The following is a 22,832-nucleotide window of genomic DNA, read 5'->3' on the forward strand; positions in this document are numbered from 1 at the left end:
TCCTGTGCTTTGCTTTTACCTACCAACTAGATAGTATTTACAAATTTCATTGAAACATTGTCCATGAGTAGATTTCAGGAAGTATATGATTTTTAACAAGATTTGCCGTTTAAAGTCTTGGCCACATCTTATTGTTATGTAGGTCTTGCCTTAAATGTTACCTCTTTGGTTAAGTGGGACTTTTTTAGACTATCAAAGGGAACTTCTGGTATTTATCACACTCTCTTGTTACATTATCATTTTAGTGTTGTCATCATCTATCCTTTGCTTATTTTTTTATTTTTGTTTTTATTATTTTTTAAGATTTTATTTATTTATTTTGCAGAGAGAGAGAGCACAAGTAGGCAGAGTAGCAGGCAGAAGGGAGAGGGAGATTGAGCAGAGAGCCCGATGCAAGGCTCTATCCCAGATCATGACCTGAGCCAAAGGCAGACGCTTAACCGACACCTGAGCCGCCCAGGTGTCCCTGCTCATTTTTTAAAATAATTTGTTTTCCTCTACTAAAATATAAAATCTGTGAGAGGAAGAATGAGCCTTGATCATCTTATAACACAGGGCCTAAAATAATTCTTGGCATATAGTAATAAGCATTTAATGTATACTTCTTTCTTAAATGAATAAAAGTAATATTCTTAAAAGTTCAGAAACTTAAATTTGTGTTAGGCCATCCTAGAAGGTTTGGCTTTGGGGAACTAATTGATGATAATTAATTGGAGTCTAGTAATCAGAATGCCAGTTTATTTATTTATGATGGTAGATGTAAGTAGTATAAACAAAGCTGGATATGCATTGTGGGTTCTTTTTGTTAGCATGATTATGCCAAAACCAAATTTTTATCAAGAATAAAAATTGAATAACACATGGGAATTGGGAAAAAGAGAGTTGGGTGGTATTAAAAAATACTAAATACTGTAGATTATATTGTTTAACAAGTATCTTATCTAGTAAATGTTTGTTCTTGGTCTTGAGAGTTGTGGGAGGCAATATGAAGGATTTGGTTTTGCTAGTCCAGTCATAAAAACAATAAAGTGCCAGCCCAGTTGGATGGTGGGTTAGATTGTATACCTATGTAAACAAAGAGGAACATTAAGTTAAATTTGTATTTTGTTACAGATCAAAGAGCAGAAGTATAAAATATAAGTGGTAGTTCCATGAAAACATTCAAAATAATAGATAAGTACTTTACTAAAGTACTCACTGATGGAAATGCACATGTCCATTTTCCATTTTTCTAAGTAGAATAAACCCTGAAACTGAATCAGGTTTTGCCCACAAGTCAAAACTACACCATTCAATTTGAAAAGACAGAGGCAGATAGTTAAAAAAAAAAAAAAAAATCAGGGGTGCCTGGGTGGCACAGCGGTTAAGCGTCTGCCTTTGGCTCAGGGCGTGATCCCGGCGTTCTTGGATCGAGCCCCACATCAGGCTCCTCCGCTGTGAGCCTGCTTCTTCCTCTCCCGCCCCCCCGCTTGTGTTCCCTCTTTCGCTGGCTGTCTCTAAATAAATAAAATCTTTAAAAAAAAAATTGAACAACAAAAAATTTTAGAAATATTTGGAAAAAATAGAAAAGTGGTACAACGTAGTAGCATTTTTTAATTATTACTTTTCATGCACTATAGTTAGTAGACAGGCAGTGTAGAAGAGTAGTTAAATCTCACTGTGTGCCTGGGATTCAGTTTTAGCTCTGCCTACCACTAGCTCTGTGACCTTAGATAAATCACCTATTTTCTCTGTGGCTTAGTTTCCTCATCTTGGGGTAATAGATCCTTTTTCATAAAGTTGCTGGGAGGTTTAAACAAGAATGTGTGTGTGTGTGTGTGTGTGTGTGTGTGTGTGTGTGTTTGTAGTTTTACAAAATGGTGCCTGGCAGATAATACAGTACTACGTAAGGAATAGCCACTACAATTGTTATCCAATAAATATTGAATGTTACTGTTAGTCACTGTGCTGAGGATGGGATATCCTGCCCTAAAGGAATACAGAGTTTATCTTCTCTACTTTCATCCCAGTTCTTTTTTTCTGTATCTTATATCCAAGAGAATAAATTCAAGGTACATAGTTTAATCTCAGTCTAATTTTTTCCCCAGTTTTATTGATGTATAGTAAATATATAACATTGTATTTGCTTAAAGCTTATAGCATAATGATTTGATATATGTATATATTGTGAAATGATTAGCACTATAAGTTTAACATCCATCACCTAACATAGTTACAGATTTTTTTCTTGTGATAAGTACTTTTAAGATCTATAAGATAAATAGTTCTGGAGATATAATGTACAGCATGGTAACTATAGTTAAAAATATATGTTATATATTTGAAAATTGCAAAGAGAGTAGATCAATCTTTAATTTTTACCTGATATTTAAAGAGATGGTTAGGAAATTGACCTAAACGTATTTTAAAGTCATTTTAAATCTTGTATCATAGATGTTTGTTTGCTACTAATGGGTGTGAGCAAGTTGGATATTCTATATCGGAGACTTCTCCTCACAAAACTTTTTATCAGAGGATGGGGGAGGCCAGAAGATCTCAAAAGGTAAGCATTTTTTTTTTCACCGAACTTGCTTATTCTCAATTTGTTGTAGTAAACATTAAAATTTTTTTTTCAGTGATAAAATCCTTTACTATAAAGTGACAGGCAAGTTAAGCATTAAAGTGTATGAAATGTAGTTATTTCCTTTAGTCTTTGTCTTTTTCATTGTTTCTCTTAAGTTTTAAACCATATAATCATAAATTAAACTATTTTAAAAGTCATTTTAAATTAAAAATAAAGAGCTCTTAAATACAAACTAGATTTTTAACTTTAATTATTTTTAGTTGCTTAGAGTTTCCAGGGACTGAGCTTCCCTGGGTAAGTTGAATTTGTAGTGACTGTAAAGCTGAGCGACACTGTAGCTCATGGAAATATCTGGACTTAAGAAAATGAATTTTCAGGATTTATGCCTTTAATTTTGGGTCTTTTGTGTGTTAATTGCTTCCTGAACAATGATATTTCTCACATATTTTATGGGACAAAATGTCCAGCTTGAATAAAAAACAATAGCCTCATCTTTTTCACTAATGATTCAAATTAAATTTTGACATAGCTTATGGACTTGCAAATTTTTCAGCATTGTACACTCTCAGTACAAACGGTATACTGAATTTTTTCCTTTTTCTCCCCTTATCATAAAAGACTCTTCGAATTCAGAAAAATGATTGGAAATCGAGAAAGATGTCAGAATCTGGTTTCAAGTGATTATCCGGTACACATCGATAAGGTATTTAAATGAAAGAAATAAAGTTACAGAAATTCTGGTTTAACTTAAATACGTGTCAAGAGTAGGTTGGGAGCGCCTAGGTGGCTTGGTTGGTTGTGTCTGCCTTCGGCTCAGGGCATGATCTTAGGGTCCTGGGATCGAGTCCCATATAGGGGTCCCGGCTCAGCAGGGAGTCTGCTTCTCCCTCTCCCTCTGTTGCTCCCCCCGCCCCTTGTGCTCTCTGGCTCTATGTATCTCTCTGTCAAATAAATAAAAATCTTTAAAACAAAAAAAAAGAAGTAGGTTGAATGCTGGACTATAATAACAGTAAACACTAAAACATGAGTACAGTATAGATCTTTCATTTAATATTATTAAATACTATATGTGTCCTAACAGGGTGCTTATAATAACTATCATTCATGTATATTTGAGAGCATATATTTAGTACTTGCTGAAATATAAGAAAATATTTAAGTCTTGATCTTTTTGAGCCTCATTTTGTATCTTTAGGATCAGGAGGGTTAAAATAAATTATTCAACATTTCAGAAGAATTACAAGTAATACAGGGAGGTATTCTATTTGGAGAATCAGCACATGAGAATTTGTTAACAAAACAGCTTCTATTTTTTTTTTTAATTTATTCATTTATTTGAGAGAGAGAGCATGCGGACGCAGCTTCTAAATAGCATCTAAATAACATCAGGGAAATGTTACGAGATGTAGTTAATTGATGAGAGAATGTTAGAAAGAAAATGCTGTAACATTAGAGATGAGAAAATGCATTTGAAATAGTTTTGTTTTTTAGCAACCGTATGTTTTTCTGTAAAGCAGTTCTAGGTTTATATAATTGGATAATTGGGGTATTGTTGGGAAGGGGGTGCAAATGCATGGGCTTCACATCCCTCATTGCCTTCAACCAAAGTAACTCTACTTTCATCTCTTGTATATATTGGATATCTTTAGAGGATTTCATTTTTCAAAAACAGTTCCCCTGCTAAAAACAAAATTTTATAGATTGGAAATCCCTTGTCTATACCATTTAGCTGTTCTCTCTGTAGCTTCTGGATTTAGAACATTTCTCCCTCAAATTTTGCTAAATATTTCTATTATCACTGTTTTTTTCTATTAAAAATCATAGACTTAAACAAATTAAAAGCATACCAGGTAAAAAAATCAAAACTCTCTAAGTTTCTTCCACTCTTCACCACTTAATTACATTTTTCTCCCAAGGAAGAGTTACTGCTAAGATTTTGGAATGCATTCTTACAAAGTTTCTTCCTCTCCCTCTATTCTCCTCATCACTGTCTCTCTTGGTTTTTGAAAACTGAGATACAATTCACCTGCCATGGAATTCACCCTTTTAAAGTGTGCAATTCAGTGTTGTTGTTGTTGTTGTTGTTGTTTATTCAATTATGAGGCCCTGTATTAATCACAAAGCCTAGCCAGATTTGTCCCCAGCTCTCCACAATTCCCCTTCTCTGTCTCTCCTACTAAATCTTTTTTTTTCTTTTTCCTAAGATCTTTCTTTCTTTCTTTCTTTCTTTCTTTCTTTCTTTCTTTCTTTCTTTCTTTTTTAATGATTTTTTATTATATTATGTTAGTCACCATACAGTACATCCCCAGTTTCCGATGTAAGGCTCGATGATTCATTAGGTGCGTATAACACCCAGTGCACCATGCAATACGTGCCCTCCTTACTATCCATCACGGGTCTATCCCATTCCCCCACCCCCCTCCCCTCTGAGGCCCTCAGTTTGTTTCTCATAGTCCATAGTCTCTCATGTTTCATTCCCCCTTCTGATTACCCCCCCTTTCTTTATCCCTTTCTTCCCCTACCGATCATCCTAGTTCTTATGTTCCATAGATGAGAGAAATCATATGATAGTTGTCTTTCTCTGCTTGACTTATTTCACTTAGCATTATCTCCTCCAGTGCCATCCATGTTGTAGCAAATGTTGAGAACTCGTTCTTTCTGATAGCTGAGTAATATTCCATTGTATATATGGACCACAACTTCTTAATCCAGTCATCTGTTGAAGGGCATCTTGGCTCCTTCCACGATTTAGCTATTGTGGACATTGCTGCTATGAACATTGGGGTGCATATGGCCCTTCTCTTCACTACGTCTGTATCTTTGGGGTAAACACCCAGTAGTGCAATGGCTGGATCATAGGGTAGCTCAATTTTTAACTTTTTAAGGAACCTCCACACTGTTTTCCAGAGTGGCTGTACCAACTTGCATTCCCACCAACAATGTAGGAGGGATCCCCTTTCTCCACATCCTCTCCAACAATTGTTTCTTGCCTTGTCTATTTTTGCCATTCTAACTGGCATAAGGTGGTATCTCTGTGGTTTTGATTTGAATTTCCTTGATGGCTAATGATTTTGAACATTTTTTCATGTGTCTGTTAGCCATTTGTATGTCTTCATTGGAAAAGTGTCTGTTCATATCTTCTGCCCATTTTTTGATTTGTTTATTTGTTTCTCGTGTATTGAGTTTGAGAAGTTCTTTGTAGATCTTGGATACCAGTCCTTTATCTGTAGTGTCATTTGCAAATATCTTCTCCCATTCCGTGGGCTGCCTCTTAGTTTTTCTGACTGTTTCCTTGGCTGTGCAGAAACTTTTAATCTTGATGAAGTCCCATAAATTCATTTTATGTTTTGTTTCTCTTGCCTTTGGGGATGTGTCATGAAAAAGGTTGCTTTGGCTGATGTCGTAGAGGTTGCTGCCTATGTTCTCCTCTAGAATTTTGGTGGATTCCTGTCTCACGTCGAGGTCTTTCATCCATTTGGAGTTTATTTTTGTGTATGGTGTGAGATAGTGGTCAAGTTTCATTCTTTTGCATGTAGCTGTCCAATTTTCCCAGCACCATTTATTGAAGAGACTGTCTTTTTCCCACCGGATGTTTTTTCCTGCTTTATCAAATATTAGTTGCCCAAAGAGCCGAGGGTCCATTGGTCTATGTGTCTGTTTTTGTGCCAGTACCATGCTGTCTTTGTGATCACAGCTTTGTAGTACAGCTCGAAATCCGGCATTGTGATGCCCCCAGCTTTGTTTTTCCTTTCAACAGTTCCTTGGAGATTCGGGGCCTTTTCTGTTTCCATACAAATTTAAGGACTATTTGTTCCAGTTCTTTGAAAAATGTCCTCGGTATTTTGATCGGGATAGCATTGAAAGTGTAGATTGCTCTGGGTAGCATGGACATTTTAACTATGTTAATTCTTCCGATCCATGAGCATGGAATATCTGTCCATCTTTTTATGTCTTCCTCAATGTCTTTCAAGAGTGATTTATAGTTTCTAGAATATAGGTCCTTTACGTCTCTGGTTAAGTTAATTCCAAGGTAACGTATGGGTTTTGGTGCTATTGTAAATGGGATGGATTCCCTAATTTCTCTTTCTTTGGTCTCCTTATTCGTGTATAGAAATGCAACTGATATCTGAGCATTGATTTTGTATCCCGCCACGTTACTGAATTGCTCTATAACTTCTAATAGTTTGGGAGTGGCTTCTTTTGGGTTTTCCATATAGAGTATCATGTCATCTGCGAAGAGAGACATTTTGACTTCTTCTTTGCCTATTTGAATACCTTTGATCCCTTTTTGTCGTCTGATTGCTGTTGCAAGGACTTCTAGTACTATGTTGAATAATAGTGGCGAGAGTGGGCATCCTTGTCAAGTTCCTGATCTTAAGGGAAAGGCTTCCAGCTTTTCCCCATTGAGAATAATATTTGCAGTAGGCTTTTCATAGATGGCTTTTATGAGATTGAGAAATGTACCTTCTATTCCTACACTCTGAAGGGTTTTAATCAGGAAAGGATGCTGTATTTTGTCAAATGCTTTTTCGGCATCGATTGAGAGGATCCTATGGTTCCTGAGTCTTTTCTTGTTGATAGGATGTATCACGCTGATTGATTTGCGAATATTGAACCACGCTTGCATCCCAGGTATGAATCCCACTTGATCGTGATGGATAATCCTTTTAATGTACTGTTGGATTCTGTTAGCAAGTATCTTGTTGAGGATTTTGGCGTCCATATTCATTAGGGAGATCGGTCTGTAATTCTCCTTTTTGAGGGGGTCTTTGCCTGGTTTGGGGATCAAGGTAATATTGGCCTCATAGAATGAGTTTGGTAGCTTTCCTTCTGTTTCTATTTTTTGAAATAGCTTTAGGAGAATAGGTATTATTTCTTCTTTGAATGTTTGGTAGAATTCCCCAGGAAAACCGTTCAGTGTTGTTGTTTTTTATTACTACATTCCCAAGATGTGCAATCATCACCACTGTCATTACCTACTTGCAGAACATTTTTATCTCCCCCAAAAGAAACCATATACCCATTAGCTGTTACTTCCCACTTCCACACAGCCTACCTACTGGCAGTCATTAACCTGCTGTCTGTATGGATTCACTGATTCTAGACATTTCATATAAATTGAATTGTACAATATGAGGCCTTTTATGTCTGGTTTATTTCACTGAGCAAATTTACAAGGTTCATCCATGTTATCTAACAGTACCTCACTTTTTTTTTATTGTTAAATAATATTCCTTTGTATAGATATGTGACACTTTGTTTATCCATTTATCAGCTAGTGGACATTTAGGTTTCTGCTTTTTGACTATTATGAATAATAATGCTATGAACATTCATGTGTAAGTGTTTTTGTGGATATGTGTTTTGAATTCTTTAGATATATTTTGAGGACTAGAATTTCTGGGTCATGTGGTAATTCTATATTTAACTTTTTGACAAACCGAAAACTATTTTCCAAAGTGCACATTTTACTTTTCCCACCAGCAGTGTATAATGGTTCCAGTTTGTCCACATCCTCACTAATATTTGTATGATACAGCACTCACACACTGGGTGTGAAGTGTATTTTATTGTGATTTTTGATATTCCTATGACTCTTACGTTGAGCATCTTTTCATGTGCTTACTGGCCATTTATATATCTTCTTTGGAGAAATATCTATGAAATCATTGCCTATTTTTTAAAAATATTTATTTATTTATTGTAGAGAGAGTGAGTGTGGGCAGGGGGCAGAGGGATGGAGAAAGAGGGAGAGAGAGAATCTCAAGCAGACTCCCTACCAAGTGTGGAACCCAATATGGGGCTTGATCTTGCGATCCTGAGATCATGACCTGAGCTGAAATCAAGAGTTGGACACTTAACTGACTGAGCCACCCAGGTGCCCCAAATCATTGCCTGTTTTTTAACTGGGTTATTCATCTTTATTGTTGAGTTGTAGCGTAATTTTTAAATCTATTACATATGGTTCTAAAATTGCCTTTTTTTCTTACCAAATTGCCAGTTTTCCCAACACTATTTGTTGAATTACTACTCCCTTTTACATTAATCTGTGCTACCTCCTTTATCAACTAATTTATTCTTCTAAATTATACAAAAAGAAAACTTTAAAACTATACTAGGAGGCACAAAGATGACCAGAATGTAAAAACTTCTTGGCTTAGAAATTTCATATCATACACATTGGGTCTCCATACCATTTTCAAAAAATGCAGTGCGATCCTAATTAAAATATTCAATTTAGAACTCAAGTCTATAAAAGGATCCTAAAATTATTTTGGGAAGAACCATGAGAGTATGATCATATCAGGAATACCTAAAAAAGAAGAGTGATAAGTAAAACCTAGTTCAGTCATTTACCAATAGGTATTATAAAGCTGCAGCATAATCAAAACAGCAAGATATTGGTACAAATAAAAGATAGGCTAATAAGCATTATAAACAATAGCCAAATTGTGGAAATAACCCAAATGTCCATTGACTGATGAATGGATAAAGAAGATGTGGCGGAGATATGTCTGTCTGTCTGTCTGTCAATCTGTCTATCTATCTATCTATCATCTATCTATCTCATGGAATTATATATAATGGAATATATATCATGGAATATTAATCATAAAAAAGAATGAAATCTTGCCATTTGCAACAACATGGATGGAGCTAGAGAGTATTAAGTCAGTGAGAAAGACAAGTACTGTATGATTTCACTTATGTGGAATTTAAGAAACAAGACAAATGAACAAAGGGAAAAAAAAGAGAGGGGGACAAAGAAACAGACTCTTAACTACAGAGAACAAATTGATGGTACCAGAGGGGAGGCAGATGGAGGAATGGGTGAAACAGGTGAGGGATATTAAGGAGGGCATTTGCTGTGGTGAGCACTGGTTATTGTATGTTAAATGATGAATCACTAAATTCTACATCTGAAGCTAGTATTGCACTGTATGTTAACTAGCTAGAATTTAAATTAAAACTTGAAAACTTAGGGGCGCTTGGGTGGCTCAGTTGTTAGGTGTCTGCCTTCGGCTCTGGTCATGATCCCAGGGTGCTGGGATCGAGCCCTGCATCAGGCTCCCTGCTCAGCGGGGAGTCTGCTTCTCCCTCTCCCACTCCCCCTGCTTGTGTTCCCTCTCTCGCTGGCTGTCTCTCTGTCAAATAAATAAAATCTTTAAAAACAAAACAAAACAAAACTTGGAAACTTAAAAAATGGGGGGAAAAAAGATAGGCTAATAAGAACTAATAAAGGATTGAAAATAATTTGCCAAAGTTTATTAAAACGTATTTCATGATGGGGCGCCTGGGTGGCTCAATTGGTTGAGCATCTGCCTTTCTCAGATTATGATCCTAGGGTCCTGGGATTGAGCCTTGCATCAGGCTCCCTGCTCAGTGGAGAGCCTGCTTCTCCCTCTCCCTCTGTTGCTCTGCCTGCTTGTACTCTCTCTGTCAAATAAATAAACAAAATCTTTTTAAAAAACCCAAAAAAACAAAGAAACAATAAACCTTACTTCATGATAAACTAGCATTTTAAGTCATTTGCAAAAAAAAATGCAGATTATTTAATATAAAATATTGACACTACTACCTAGAATTTGTGTGTGTGTGTTTCTTTTTTGAGATTTTATTTATTTATTTATTTATTTATTTATTTATTTATTTGACAGAGAGAGCACAAGCAGGGGGAGAGAGAGAGGGAGAAGCAGACTCCCCACTGAGCTAGGAGCCAGACATGGGGTTCGATCCCAGGACCCTGGGATCATGACCTGAGCCGAACGCAGACGCTTAATCATCTGAGCCACCCAGGCGCCCCTAGAAGTTGTGTTTTAAATTGAATTGGATATATATAGTATCCACAGATAAAGTTTTTTGTTTGTTTCCAATTTTAATGAAAATATGTGGTGTTTACTGCTAATTTAATTTTGACTATTGACCTGATAAAGATTTTTTATTAAAAAAAATAACTGTGGCACCTGGGTGACTCAGTTGGTTGGGCGTCTGCCTTCAGCTCAGGTCATGTTCCCAGGGTGCTGGGATCAAGCCCCGTGTGGGGCTCCCTGCTCGGTGGGGTATCTGCTTCTTCCTTTGCCTCTCCCCCCACCACTCATGCTTGTGTTTGCTTTCTCTCTCTTTAAAATAAATAAATAAAATCTTTTAAAAAATATTTAAAAGTAACATTTGATGGGCACCTGGATGGCTCAGTTGGTTAAGCATCTGACTCTTGGTTTCAGCTTAGGTCATGAGCTCATGGGTGGTAGGATCAAGCCCTGTGTCAGGCTCCATGCTCAGTAAGGAGTGTGTTTGAGATTCTTTCCCTCTGCCTCTCTTCATGCTCATGCCCTTTCTCTCTTTCTCTCAAATAAATCTTTAAAAAAAAACCTATTTGAGGAGGGTAAAGTTTAGGTGTTAAATGTTAGCAAATGCCTTTGCTATGTATGTAATTATATATTTCTCCCTATTTAATGTGTTTACATGACTCAGTGCATTAATGGATTTCTTAAAATAAGCCATTCTAACATATTTAACATCAGGTCAACCCTTAATTTCAGCACATTATTTTTACAGTTTCTTTGTAAATTGTTCTTATGGTTATTTTTGGATTTTTAAGTTCTACCAACTAATATTTTATTTTGACTTATTTCATGCTGTTGTACAAATGATGTTTATTTGTAGTTTACTTTTCCTTTTTAAAAAAATTTTTATTTTATTTGAGAGAGAGAACAAGTGGGGGGAGGGGCAGAGGGAGAAGCAGACCTCCTGCAGAGCTGAAGGCAGATGCTTAACCAACTGAGCCACTCAGGCACCCTATAGTTTACTTTTCCAACTAGCCTGTAGTAAAGGATGTAAAAGGAAAAGGAATGTGTATAAGAGCCATGTCTTTAGAAAGCTGACTGGGGGCGGGGGGCGCCTGGGTGGCACAGCCAGTTAAGTGTCAGACTCTTGGTTTGGGCTCAGGTCATGATCCCAGGGTCGTGAGATCAAGTCCCACGTCAGACTCTGCACTCAACATGAAGTCTCCTTGAGACTCTCTCTTCCTCTGTCCCTACGTACTGAGCTTGCTCACTCTTTCTCTAAAATAAATAAATCTAAAAAGAGAAAAAAGAAAGAAAGCTGACTGGGGTAAAAGAATATGTAGTCAGGAAAAAAAAGTTTTTAATTGAATAGAACTTTTTTATAGGAAAACATGTATGATAGACCAAGATATCGTAGTCTACATGTATAAATTTTGGTTTTGCTATTCTTTTAGATTGAAGAACAATCAGACTGTAAGATCCTAGATGGACACTTTGTTTCCCCCATGGCCCACTATGTGCCTGATATAATGCCAATTGAATCTGTTATTGCAAGGTAAGAATTTTTATTCAGAAAGTTAAAGTAGTACGTTATTTTTCTTATTTACAACTATAATAAAATCAATGCCATGTTATTCTTAATTGCTAGTATTAATTACAATCGTTATTTGGCATTATTCTCATTAAATGTGGGTTGGGGCAGAATAAAAATATAGAGCTTTAGTATGTATTCAAACTTAAGTTGTTATCACCTTAAAATAGACTGTTATAAATATAAAATGATTTATGTAAGCCTGATAGAACCACAAAGCTAAAACCTACTGGATAAACAAAAGACAAAAAGAAATAAATCTAAGCATACCTCTAGAGAAAATCATCAAATCCCAAAGGAAGGGACAAAAAGAAGAAAGGAACAAAAGAATAATAAAACAGAAAACAATAAACAAAATGGCAATAGTAAATTCATATCTATCAGTAATCACTTTAAATGTAAATCAACTAAATTCTCTATTCAGAAGACTTAGAGTGGCTGAACAGGACCCAACTATATGCTGACTATAAGAGATTCACTTCAGGGGCACCTGACTGGCTCAGTTGGAAGAGCATGGGACTCTTGATCTCAGGGTTGTGAGTTTGAGCCCCACGTTGGATGTAGAGATTACTTACATAAGTATATAACCTGCTGAACTTGCTTACTCTCTCTCTGTTAAAGAGAGACTCACTTCAGATATAAGGACATACACCGACTGAAAGTGAAGGGTTGGAAAAAGATACTCTGTACAAATGAAAATCAAAAGAAAGTACAGGTAGCTATATTATACCATACAAACTAGACTTTGTCTTAAAGTTGGATAAGGGACACAGAAGGTCATTATATAATGATAAAGGCATCAGTCTAATGAAAGGATATAACATTTGTAAATATTTATGTACCCAACATAGGAACTATAAATATATAGAAAAAAATTAACTTGAAGGCAGCAATACAATAACAGTAGGGAGCTTTGATACTTGACTTGCAACAACGGATAGATAATCCAGACAAAATCAGTAAGAAAACATTGAGCTCAAACTATCCATTAGACCAGATGGACTTAACAGATATTCATAAAACATTGTATCCAACAGCATCAGAATACACAGTCTTTCAAAATGCACAGGGAGCTATTCACCAGGATAGATCATATATTAGTCACAAAACAAATCTTAATAAATGTAAGAAATTGAAATCATATCAAGCATCGTTTCCAACCACATTGGTGTGAAACTAGAGACAGGAGCACAACTGGAAAACTCACAAATATGTGTAGATTAAACATGCTATTGAAACACCAGTGGGTCAAAGAAGAAATCAAAAGAGAAATCAAAAAACACCTTAGGACCAATGATAATGGAAATACAACATACCCAAACTTATGGAGTACAGCAGAAGCATAGTCATAAACACCTACATTAAGCAAAATGAAAGATCTTTTATTAAAATAAACAACCTAAGTTTACACCAGGAACTAAAAAAAAGAAGAAACAAACTAAGCCCAAAGTTAGTAGTAGGAAGGAATTAGTATAGATCAGAAATGAAATAAATAGTGACTATAAAGATAATAGAAAAGATCAATGAAACTAAGAGCTGTGTTTTTGAAAAGATAAGCAAAATAGACAAACTTTTAGTTGGACTACAAAGAAATAAAGAGAGAGGTCTCAAGTAAAATTAGAAATGAAAGAGGAGTCGTTACAGTTGATATCACATCACAAAGAATCATAAGAGACTACTGTGAATAATTATACACCAACCAATTGGACAACCTAGAAGAAATGAATAAATTCCTAGAAATGTGCAACCTACCAAGACTTAATCATGAATAGATACAAAATCTGAACAGACCAATAACCTATAAGGAGATTTAATCAGTAATCAAAAATTTCCCAAATAGACAAGTTGAGGACCAGATGGCTACATTGGTGAATTCTGCCAAACATTTGAAGAATTAATAATAATCCTTTTCAAACTTTTTGAAAAAATTGAAGAGGAGGGAACCTTCTAAAATCATTTTACAAGGCCAACATTACCTTGATACCAAAACCAGACAAGGAAGCCATAAGAAGAGTAAATTACAAGCCAATATTCCTACTGAACATGGATGTAAAAATCCCCAATAAAATACTAGCAATCCAAATTCAACAATACACAAAAAAGATCATATACCATGATTAAGTGGGATTTATCCCAGGGATACAAAGATGGTTCAACATGTGCAAGACAATCACTGTGATATACCACGCAGACAAAATAAAGGATAAAAATCATATGTTGATCTCAATAGAAATAGGAAAAGCATTTCACAAAATTCAACATCCATTTATGATGAAAACTCTCAACAAACTTTATAGAAGGAACATATGTCAATATAATAAAGGCTATATATGACAGGCTCATAGCTAACATCATACTAAATGGTGAAAAACTAAAATCTTTTCCTCTAATATTAGGAACAAGACAAGTATGCACACTGTCACCATTTTATTCAACAGAATGTTGGAAGTCCTAGCCAGGGCAATTAGGCAAGAAAAAGAAAGGCATGCAAATCAGAAAGGAAGAAGTAAAACTGTCTCTGTTTACAGATGACATGATATTATGTATAGAAAAGCCTGAAGGCTCCACCAAAAAACTGTTAGAACTAATAAACAAGTTCAGGGGCGCCTGGGTGGCTCAGTTGTTAAGCGTCTGCCTTTGGCTCCGGTCATGATGCCAGGGTGCTGGGATCGAGCTCTGCATTGGGCTCCCCGCTCAGCGGGAAGCCTGCTTCTCCCTCTCCTACTCCCCCTGCTTGTGTTCCCTCTCTCACTGTGTCTCTCTCTCTCTCTCAAATAAATAAAACCTTAAAAAAAGAACCCACTAATAAACAAGTTCAGTAAAGTTGTAGAATAGAAATTCAATTGCATTTCTATACACTAATAACAAGCCATCAGAAAGAAAAAATTAGGAAAACAATCCTATTTACAATTGCATCAAGAAGAATAAAATACCTAGGAATAAATTTAACCAAGGAGGTGAAAGACCTATATGCTGCAAACTATAAGACATTGATGAAAGAAATTGAAGATAACACAAATAAGTGGAAAGATATTCCATGCTCACAGATTGGAAGAATTAATATTGTTAAAATGTTCATACGTTTGCAATCTACAGATGCAATGCAACCTCTATCAAAATTCCAATGGCATTTTTCAAAGAAATAGAACAAATAATCTTAAATTTTGTATGGAATCGCAAACAAACCTGACTGCCAAAGCAGCCTTGAGTAGGAAGAACAAATCTGGAGGCATCACACTCCCTGATTTCAAACTATTATACTACAAAGCTGTAGTAGTGAAAAGAGTATGGTATTGGCATAAAAACGGACACATCGATCAATGAAACAGAATAGAGAGCCCAGAAATAAACCCACCATATATGGTCAATTTATGACAAAAGAACCAAGAATATACTATGGGGAGAATCTTTTCAATGAATAGTATTAGACTGGACAGCTATGTGCAAAAGAATGAAACTGGACCAATGTCTTGCACCAAACAAAAATTAACTCAAAATGGAGTAAAGACTTGAACATAAGGCTGAAACTGTAAAACTCCTAGAAGAAAACATAGGCGGTCACCTCCTTGACATCAGTCTTAGAGTTGATTTTTTGGATCTAACACCAAAAGAAAAGGCAACAAAAGCAAAAATAAACAACTGGGACTACATCAAACTAAAAAGCTTCTGCACAACAAAGGAGACCATCAACAAAATGAAAAGGCAACCTGTGAAATGGGAGAAAATATTTGCAAATCATATATCTGATAAGGGGTTAATATTAAAATATATAAAAAACTCATACAGCTTAATAGCAAAAAAACAAATGATTAAAAAATGGGCAGAGGAACTAAATAGACATTTTTCCAAAGAAGACATACATACATCAACAGGTACTCAACATCACTAATCATCAGGGAAATGGTATGGCATAAAAACAGATCCCCAAATACCAAGTACCAAAAGCAAAACCACAATGAGATATCACCTCACACCTGTTAGAATGGCTGTTGTCAAAAAGACAAGAGATAACAAATGATGGTGAGGATGTGGAGAAAAGGGAACCCTTGGGTACTATTGGTGGGAATGTAAATTGCTGTAGCCACTATGGGAAACAGTATGGAAGTTCCTAAAAAAATTTAAATAGAAATACCATACGGTCCAGTAATTCCCCTTCTGATATTTATTTGAAGGAAGCAAGAACGTTAACTTGGGAAGATACCTGTACCCCTATGTTCACTGCAGCATTATTTATAATAGTTAAAGCATGGAAACAACCTAAGTGTCCATCAATGGATAAAAGGATAAAGAAGTGGTATATATGGAAAGTGCAGTATCATTCTGACAAAAAAAAAAAAAAGGAAATTCTCCCATTTGCAACTACATGGATGGACCTTGAGAACATTATGCTAAGTGAAATAAGTCAGACAGAGAAAGACAAATACCATATGATCTCACTTATATGTAGAATCTAAAACAAAACAACAACCTTGAACTCATAGATACAGAGAACAGACTGGTAGTTGCCAGAGTTGGAGGTGGGGGGTGGGTGAAATGGATGAAAGTGGTCAAGAGGTACAAACTTCCAGTTATAAAATAGATAAGTCTTGAGGATGTAATGTACTGCATGGTGACTAGAGTTGATCCAAATATTGTATATTTGAAAATTGCTATGAAGTAGATCTTTTTTTTATTTCATTTTATTTTTATATATTTTTTCTTTTTTTAAATTTAAATTCAGTTAATTAATATATAATGTATTATTTGTTTCAGGGGTACAAGTCTGTGATTTACCCAGTGCTCATTACAACACATACCCTCCCCAATGTCCATTACCCTGATACCCCCCTCCCCCTCCCCCTTTCCCTCCAGCAACCCTCAGCTTGTTTCCTGAGATTAAGAGTCTCTTAACGATTTGTCTCCCTTCCTGGTTTTGTCTTGTTTTATTTTTTCCTCTCTTTCCCTATGATCCTCTGTTTTGTTTCTTAAATTCCACATATCAGTGAGATCATATGAGACTAGATCTTACAAAAGTTCTCATCACAAGAAAAAAGAATTTTGTAGCGGTGTGGTGATGGATGTTAACTAAACTTATTGTGGTGATCATTTCACAATATATACATATATCAAATCATTATGTTATACACCTGAAATTAATGGTATATGTTTATCTTATTTTTAAAAAGAGAGATTTTAGAAGCCATTAAGCTCTATATAGATATTCCCCTGCCTCCCATTCCTGTATGCTTCATGGTCTCTTATCTCTGCTTTATGACCCATGTCATTTCTCTGTGGGTAGGTTAGCTTTCTCTGTTTCTCAAGCAACAGACAAAGACTAGCTACCACACCTCCACAGAGCTTTCATGTCCAAAAGCTCAACAGAATCTAGAGTCTGTCCTACTTCCAGGTTACGAAAAGAACAAATCTTATTGCCCTAATCTGGCCTACTCCAGGCCCAATCAGCTACAGCAGAGAAGCTCACACGAACTATACCTATTTATCATGGGGCACTGGAAAATACTCTGTGAGAAGATACTATAATAAGAGCAGACAGACTAATTAATGAGCCTCTGCTACACAAGTGGTCAGTTATTACTATAATAAAATATTCCTATTAATTTAAAGCTATTCTCCATAATGAAATCTGTATATACACTGCTGTGGGACAGAAGGAAAAAAAATAGCGAAAGTATCCAGCATTCTATGGAAAACATTTTTAAATGTTTTCATTTACCACAAATCATCAAAATTTCAAGAAGCAGGACAGTTCTGAGAATGCAAAACAAAGCAGAGTTGTTAACATTGCTAGTTTTATGAGATTAAAAATTAAGAGTTAGTTCCCATGAGCACAAAACAGAAATAATCATTGAACCCTTCTAAATATACTTGTCTATGTTCTGTATTGAATAATTTATTGATAATAGATAACTAGTGATATTGTCCCCTGCCCAAGCAAAATAAGCTCAGAATTGTTTATGTTGCCTGAGAATGCAGCTACCTAAGGTCAAACCTTGAGCTGACCGAGTGCAGTATTATACTAGGATAATAATTCTAAAATATCTACTGCTAAGGAAATTAAAAAGATAAATAAATCAGTTTGGGAAGATAAAGTTCTAAAGATGAATGGCGGTGATTGTTGCACAAAATGTAAATGTACTAAATGCCACTGAACCGTATAACTTAAAGATGGCTAAAATGGGAAAAAACATTAAATAAAAGGCAAAATACTACAATAAGAAGACAACAAATAGGGAAAACTGTTTTTTCTGCCGTGGATTGCTTTTATACTCCAGATTGAAAAGCAAAATTGATAACAAACTGTTTTAATACATTAATAGCTTGTACAACTAAGCATTATTCCTACAAGGAGAAAAAGCAGAGCTATCTAAAGAGTTGTTTTTTCTAAGACTTACTCATATATATTGATATCTCTGCAAAATAAGAATATTTCATTATGCATTTATAAAGTTGTGGTATTGAATGAGGTAAAAGTGATTACAGTAAATTCTGTTTATATTGTACTGAATGTTTTAATATCCTAACGAAAGCAAATTTATAATATCCTAATTGCCTTTGTGTAAACATTATTTAATCATAATTTGAATGTCAAAATTCTGAATGATCTTTTCTCCCACATAATTTAATTATGTAACTTTTACAAATTGAAAGTTTGTGTTAAAAACCTTTTAAAGAGAATTTCACAGATGTGTTTTATTTTAAATAGGTTCCAATTTATTGTTCCTAAAGAATGGAACAGCAAATATAAACCTGTATGCATTCATCTTGCTGGAACAGGAGATCATGTAAGACTCTATTATAATGCCTTAATCCCTAATTTGTTAACACATTGTGTAACACAGATGTGGTTATTATATTCGTTAAGTATGTCATCTTCTCTTTCCTTAGCATTACTGGAGACGACGAACACTAATGGCTCGTCCTATGATTAAAGAAGCCCGAATGGCTTCTTTGTTGTTAGAAAACCCTTATTATATCCTTTTGTGATACCTAGAAATCTTTTATTTATTTATTGATAGATTTAATCATCAAAAGGAATGATAGATAGTAACCAGCTTTTCTAAACCAGTTAAATTTAGTTGTCAGTTCAAAAAATATTTAAGAAGCAAGAACGAAAAGAAGTAAAAAATTGTTTTCATGCCTAAACCCAATGTAGGGATTATGCTTCTACTGTATAATAAAGATAAATCATACTTCTTTTTCTTGTGAAACTTCTGCTGGACTTTAATATTAAGTGAAATGTTCACTATTAAGGAAACCCTGTGTTTTAAATGCATTTACATTTAAGTCATCAGTTGAGGTTTAGAACAGTACTTAACTTAATTTTCAAGATGACGTCAGACTATTCCCAGAAGAAGAAACGAAAGTGATGCACAGATATAAAGAAATGTTCAACGTTGCTGGTAATAAGAGAAATGTAAAGTTAAAGCAACATTACCAAAGATTAAAAAAATAAAATGCAGTAGTTGTGAGGCTATTGTAAAAAAAAAAAAATAGGCACTCTTATTACTAATGGCTGTGAAAACCAGTTTAATCCTTTGGGAAAGCATTTTTACCATATGTGTCAGGAGCCTTAAAAATTTTATGTCTCTTGACAGAGTGATTTTGATTTTTGGAAATTTATTCTAAGGATAAAATACTAAGAAAAGAGCAGCACCTAGGTGGCTCAATTGGTTAAGTTAGTCAGACTGGATTTTGGCTCAGGTCATGATCTCAGGGTTGTGAGATTGAGTCCTGCATTGGGCTCAGGTGCTGGGCGTAGAGCTGCTTAGGATTTTCTCTCTCCCTCTCCCTCTTCCCTGCCCCCCTCTAAAAAAAAAAAAAAAAAAAGAACTAAGAAAGTGGTAGAAGAGAGAAAAGATATTTATATAGCTTTATTTATAATAGTAAGACATTAGGAATAGCTTAAATGTCTAATAATTAGTTGAGTAAATTGTGGCTCATAATATTAGAATATTACACAGTCGGTTATGTTTTTTGCTCTACCACTTAGTACCTTCATGACCTCAGATGTGTTACTTAACATTTTAACCTCAATTTTTCCATTGGTAAATGGGAATAGTCTCTGAAATTCCGAGTATTAAGTACTTACTACTGTCTAGAATGGTGCCTGGTAAATAACAAACATTCAGTAAATTTTAATGGTTAGTTATTGTTAAAAAGCTTACAGTAATATATGAAAAGTATAATGCAAAAATAAGAGACAAAACTCCATGGTATGACATAGATATGCAAAAAACCTAAAAACAAAAAAATCCATTAAAAAAAACTGTGCATGAGGAAGAAATACTGGAAATATACCAAAATATTAATATGGTTGTCTGTAGATGAAGTAGTTTTTCTTCTAATATGCTTTTCTGTATTTTCTAGATTTTTCTATAATCAACATATAAAAGTGAAAAAAACACCCTTCATTTTACAAATTAAGTTGAAGATTGCACAACCCAGTGGATATACTAAACATATTAAACTGTACCCTTAAAGTGGGTGAATTGTATGGTATGTGATATCAATAAAGCTGTTTTTAAAAAGAAAAAAGAAAAATAATCAAGTTGAAAAACCTGAGAACTCCTCAACAGCCTATTTGAGATAACTAGAATATAGTTATTTCAGTATCAAATTGTGTTCAAATGTAACTGTTTTGCTTAAGTTAATGTGTTTTGAGACACAGACTGTATTTAATTATTTTAAAACTTTCTCTTTGACCCACATTCTTAAATGGCTGCAGGAAACCCAAGGACCAAATGTAAGTATGTATCACCTTCACTTTTGTAGTCTTTATATCAAATTAAATTAAAATTTTTGTTAGTCTTTGGTTAATCATTTCTGAGTTTAACATACAAGTGTTATTTGGGGGATGCCTGGGTGGCTCAGTCGGTTAAGCGTCTGCCTTCGGCTCTGGTCATGGTCCCAGGGTCCTGGAATCGAGTCCCGCATTGGGCTTCTCGCTTAGCGGGGAGCCTGCTTCTCCCTCTGCTGGCCGATCCCCCTGCTTGTGCTCTCTCTCTCTCTCTGGCAAATAAATAAATAAATAAATAAATAAATAAATAAATAAATAAAATCTTTAAAATACAAAACAAAACACAAATGTTATTTGGGGAAAAAATTCTGTTATAAAACAGTAGTGGTAATGTTGACTTAAATTTTTATTTTAAGCTTTTTCACTTAAAATGTTTGATAAAGAGATAAATAGTAAAATTTTAATAGGCTGATGGAAGATGTATTATATTTGTAAAATGGTAACTGAAGAAATCTTAAAATATTTTCCTTCTTAAAGTACATTTACTTCGTAGAATTAAACACTACTCTTTATTCTTACAGTTTATAGTATAGATAATCTGAAGATAATCTCTTTTTGGTCTTTTAAAATAATGAACTTTGAAGGCGATTTTTTTGCATTTCCATAATCTATATGTGGTGTTTGGTTTTCACTCATTGAATAAATGTTTGATCTAAGACACTGGGAAGATAACAGCAAAAAGACAAGGTCCTGGGGCGCCTGGGTGGCTCAGTCGTTAAGCGCCTGCCTTCGGCTCAGGTCATGACCCGCATAGGGCTCCCTGCTCGGCGGGAAGCCTCCTTCTCCCACTCCCCCACGCTTGTGTTCCCTCTCTCGCTGTCTCTCTCTCTGTCAAATAAATAAAATCTTAAAAAGAAAAAAAAAAAAAAAAGAATTCTTACCCTGGAACCAAGTTCTGAATTCAGAACTAGGTATATCATTCTTACCCTGTTTATTGGTGCTTAAAAACCCAAAAGAGTTGATTGAGTTGTAGTTAGAGGCCAGCATGGGTTTAATGGAAAGACTTTGACTTTGGAGTCACACAGACATGGGTTGCAATTGTAACTTGCCATTTAATAATTGTATGACCTTGGTCTAAGTTACTGTTACTTACCTCATTTATGAAGTGGAAATACTATATAATTTCTTCCACAAAGAATTGATGTGAGAATCCTGTTTATAAAATATTCTGTCACATATCATATATTCAAGAAATAAAATATTTGATTTTTTTCAAGTAATTAATTGTAAGAAATGGCTTGCAATTTAAATAATAAACAATTACTTTTATCTCTTTTTAAAAGGCATCTTATGCCTATTTTTGGTGTTAAACATTTTGAAACTGGATCCACTGTTATAAATAACCATGGTCCTAGAACCCCACATCAGTAACTTTTTTAAAAGAGCAAACTGAGGTGTACCTGAGAATTCAAACTTTCATACCAGGCCAAAATAAATAATCAGGGGAATTATGTGATAATAAATAGAAAATTGGAATGAGGATAAGAAACAAATAAGGATACATGGGCTCTTTTATGAGGAAGCACGTGTATGCTCTATACTGACAGTTTCCATAAATTCTGCCTTATGGACTTAGAGCTCTGAGAGGATGTGGTAGGACAGTGGATAATAAGCTCTTTGGGGGCCAGAATTCTGTTTTTCACAACTTGGCATTCTTATGATACCTAGTTCTTTGTACATAATCACTCTACATATGCACATAATAAACAACCATTGATAAAATGAATTTTTGTATACCTTGACAAGGTTTCATCTGGAAGCCAATCATGTATGTCTTTATATGACCTCAATTTTGAAAATAGATTCTAACTTGGACACTTCAGTAATAAGATAGTATTATTTTTTTTTATCACTATACAGGCATCCCTTGGAGATATTGTGGGTTCAGTTCCAGACCACTGCAATAAAGGGTATATTGCAATAAAGCAACTTCAATTAATTTTTTGGTTTCCAGTGCATATAAAAATTATATTTAGACTATACTGTAGTATGGTGCACTACTCTATAAGTGTGCAATAGCATTATGTCTAAAGAAACAATGTACATACCTTAATTTAAAAATATTTTATTGCTGGGGCGCCTGGGTGGCTCAGTCAG

At 34.9% G+C, this 22,832-nt stretch overlaps 1 protein-coding gene across 7 annotated transcripts in view; it reads left to right on the forward strand.

The window, feature by feature from the left end:
• Positions 1 to 22,832, forward strand: part of ABHD18 (abhydrolase domain containing 18) — a 49,505-nt gene that overhangs the window by 9,018 nt on the left and 17,655 nt on the right. For 2 of the 7 annotated variants that reach the window (XM_057310060.1, XM_026499313.4), the window contains exons 1-3: positions 19,266 to 19,338; positions 20,306 to 20,434; positions 20,664 to 20,681. In XM_057310060.1, coding sequence (XP_057166043.1) covers positions 20,432 to 20,434; positions 20,664 to 20,681 — 21 coding nt within the window. In that variant the 5' untranslated portion in view covers positions 19,266 to 19,338; positions 20,306 to 20,431. Of the gene's footprint in view, positions 1 to 2,433; positions 2,543 to 3,181; positions 3,267 to 11,801; positions 11,903 to 18,641; positions 18,721 to 18,823; positions 18,909 to 19,265; positions 19,339 to 20,305; positions 20,686 to 22,832 lie in introns of those variants that run through there. The other 5 variants (XM_026499308.4, XM_057310058.1, XM_026499312.4 and 2 more) reach the window with 5 other exon arrangements.

Source organism: Ursus arctos, unplaced genomic scaffold (assembly GCF_023065955.2).
Source record: "Ursus arctos isolate Adak ecotype North America unplaced genomic scaffold, UrsArc2.0 scaffold_11, whole genome shotgun sequence".
NCBI classification, from domain to species: Eukaryota; Metazoa; Chordata; class Mammalia; order Carnivora; family Ursidae; genus Ursus; species Ursus arctos.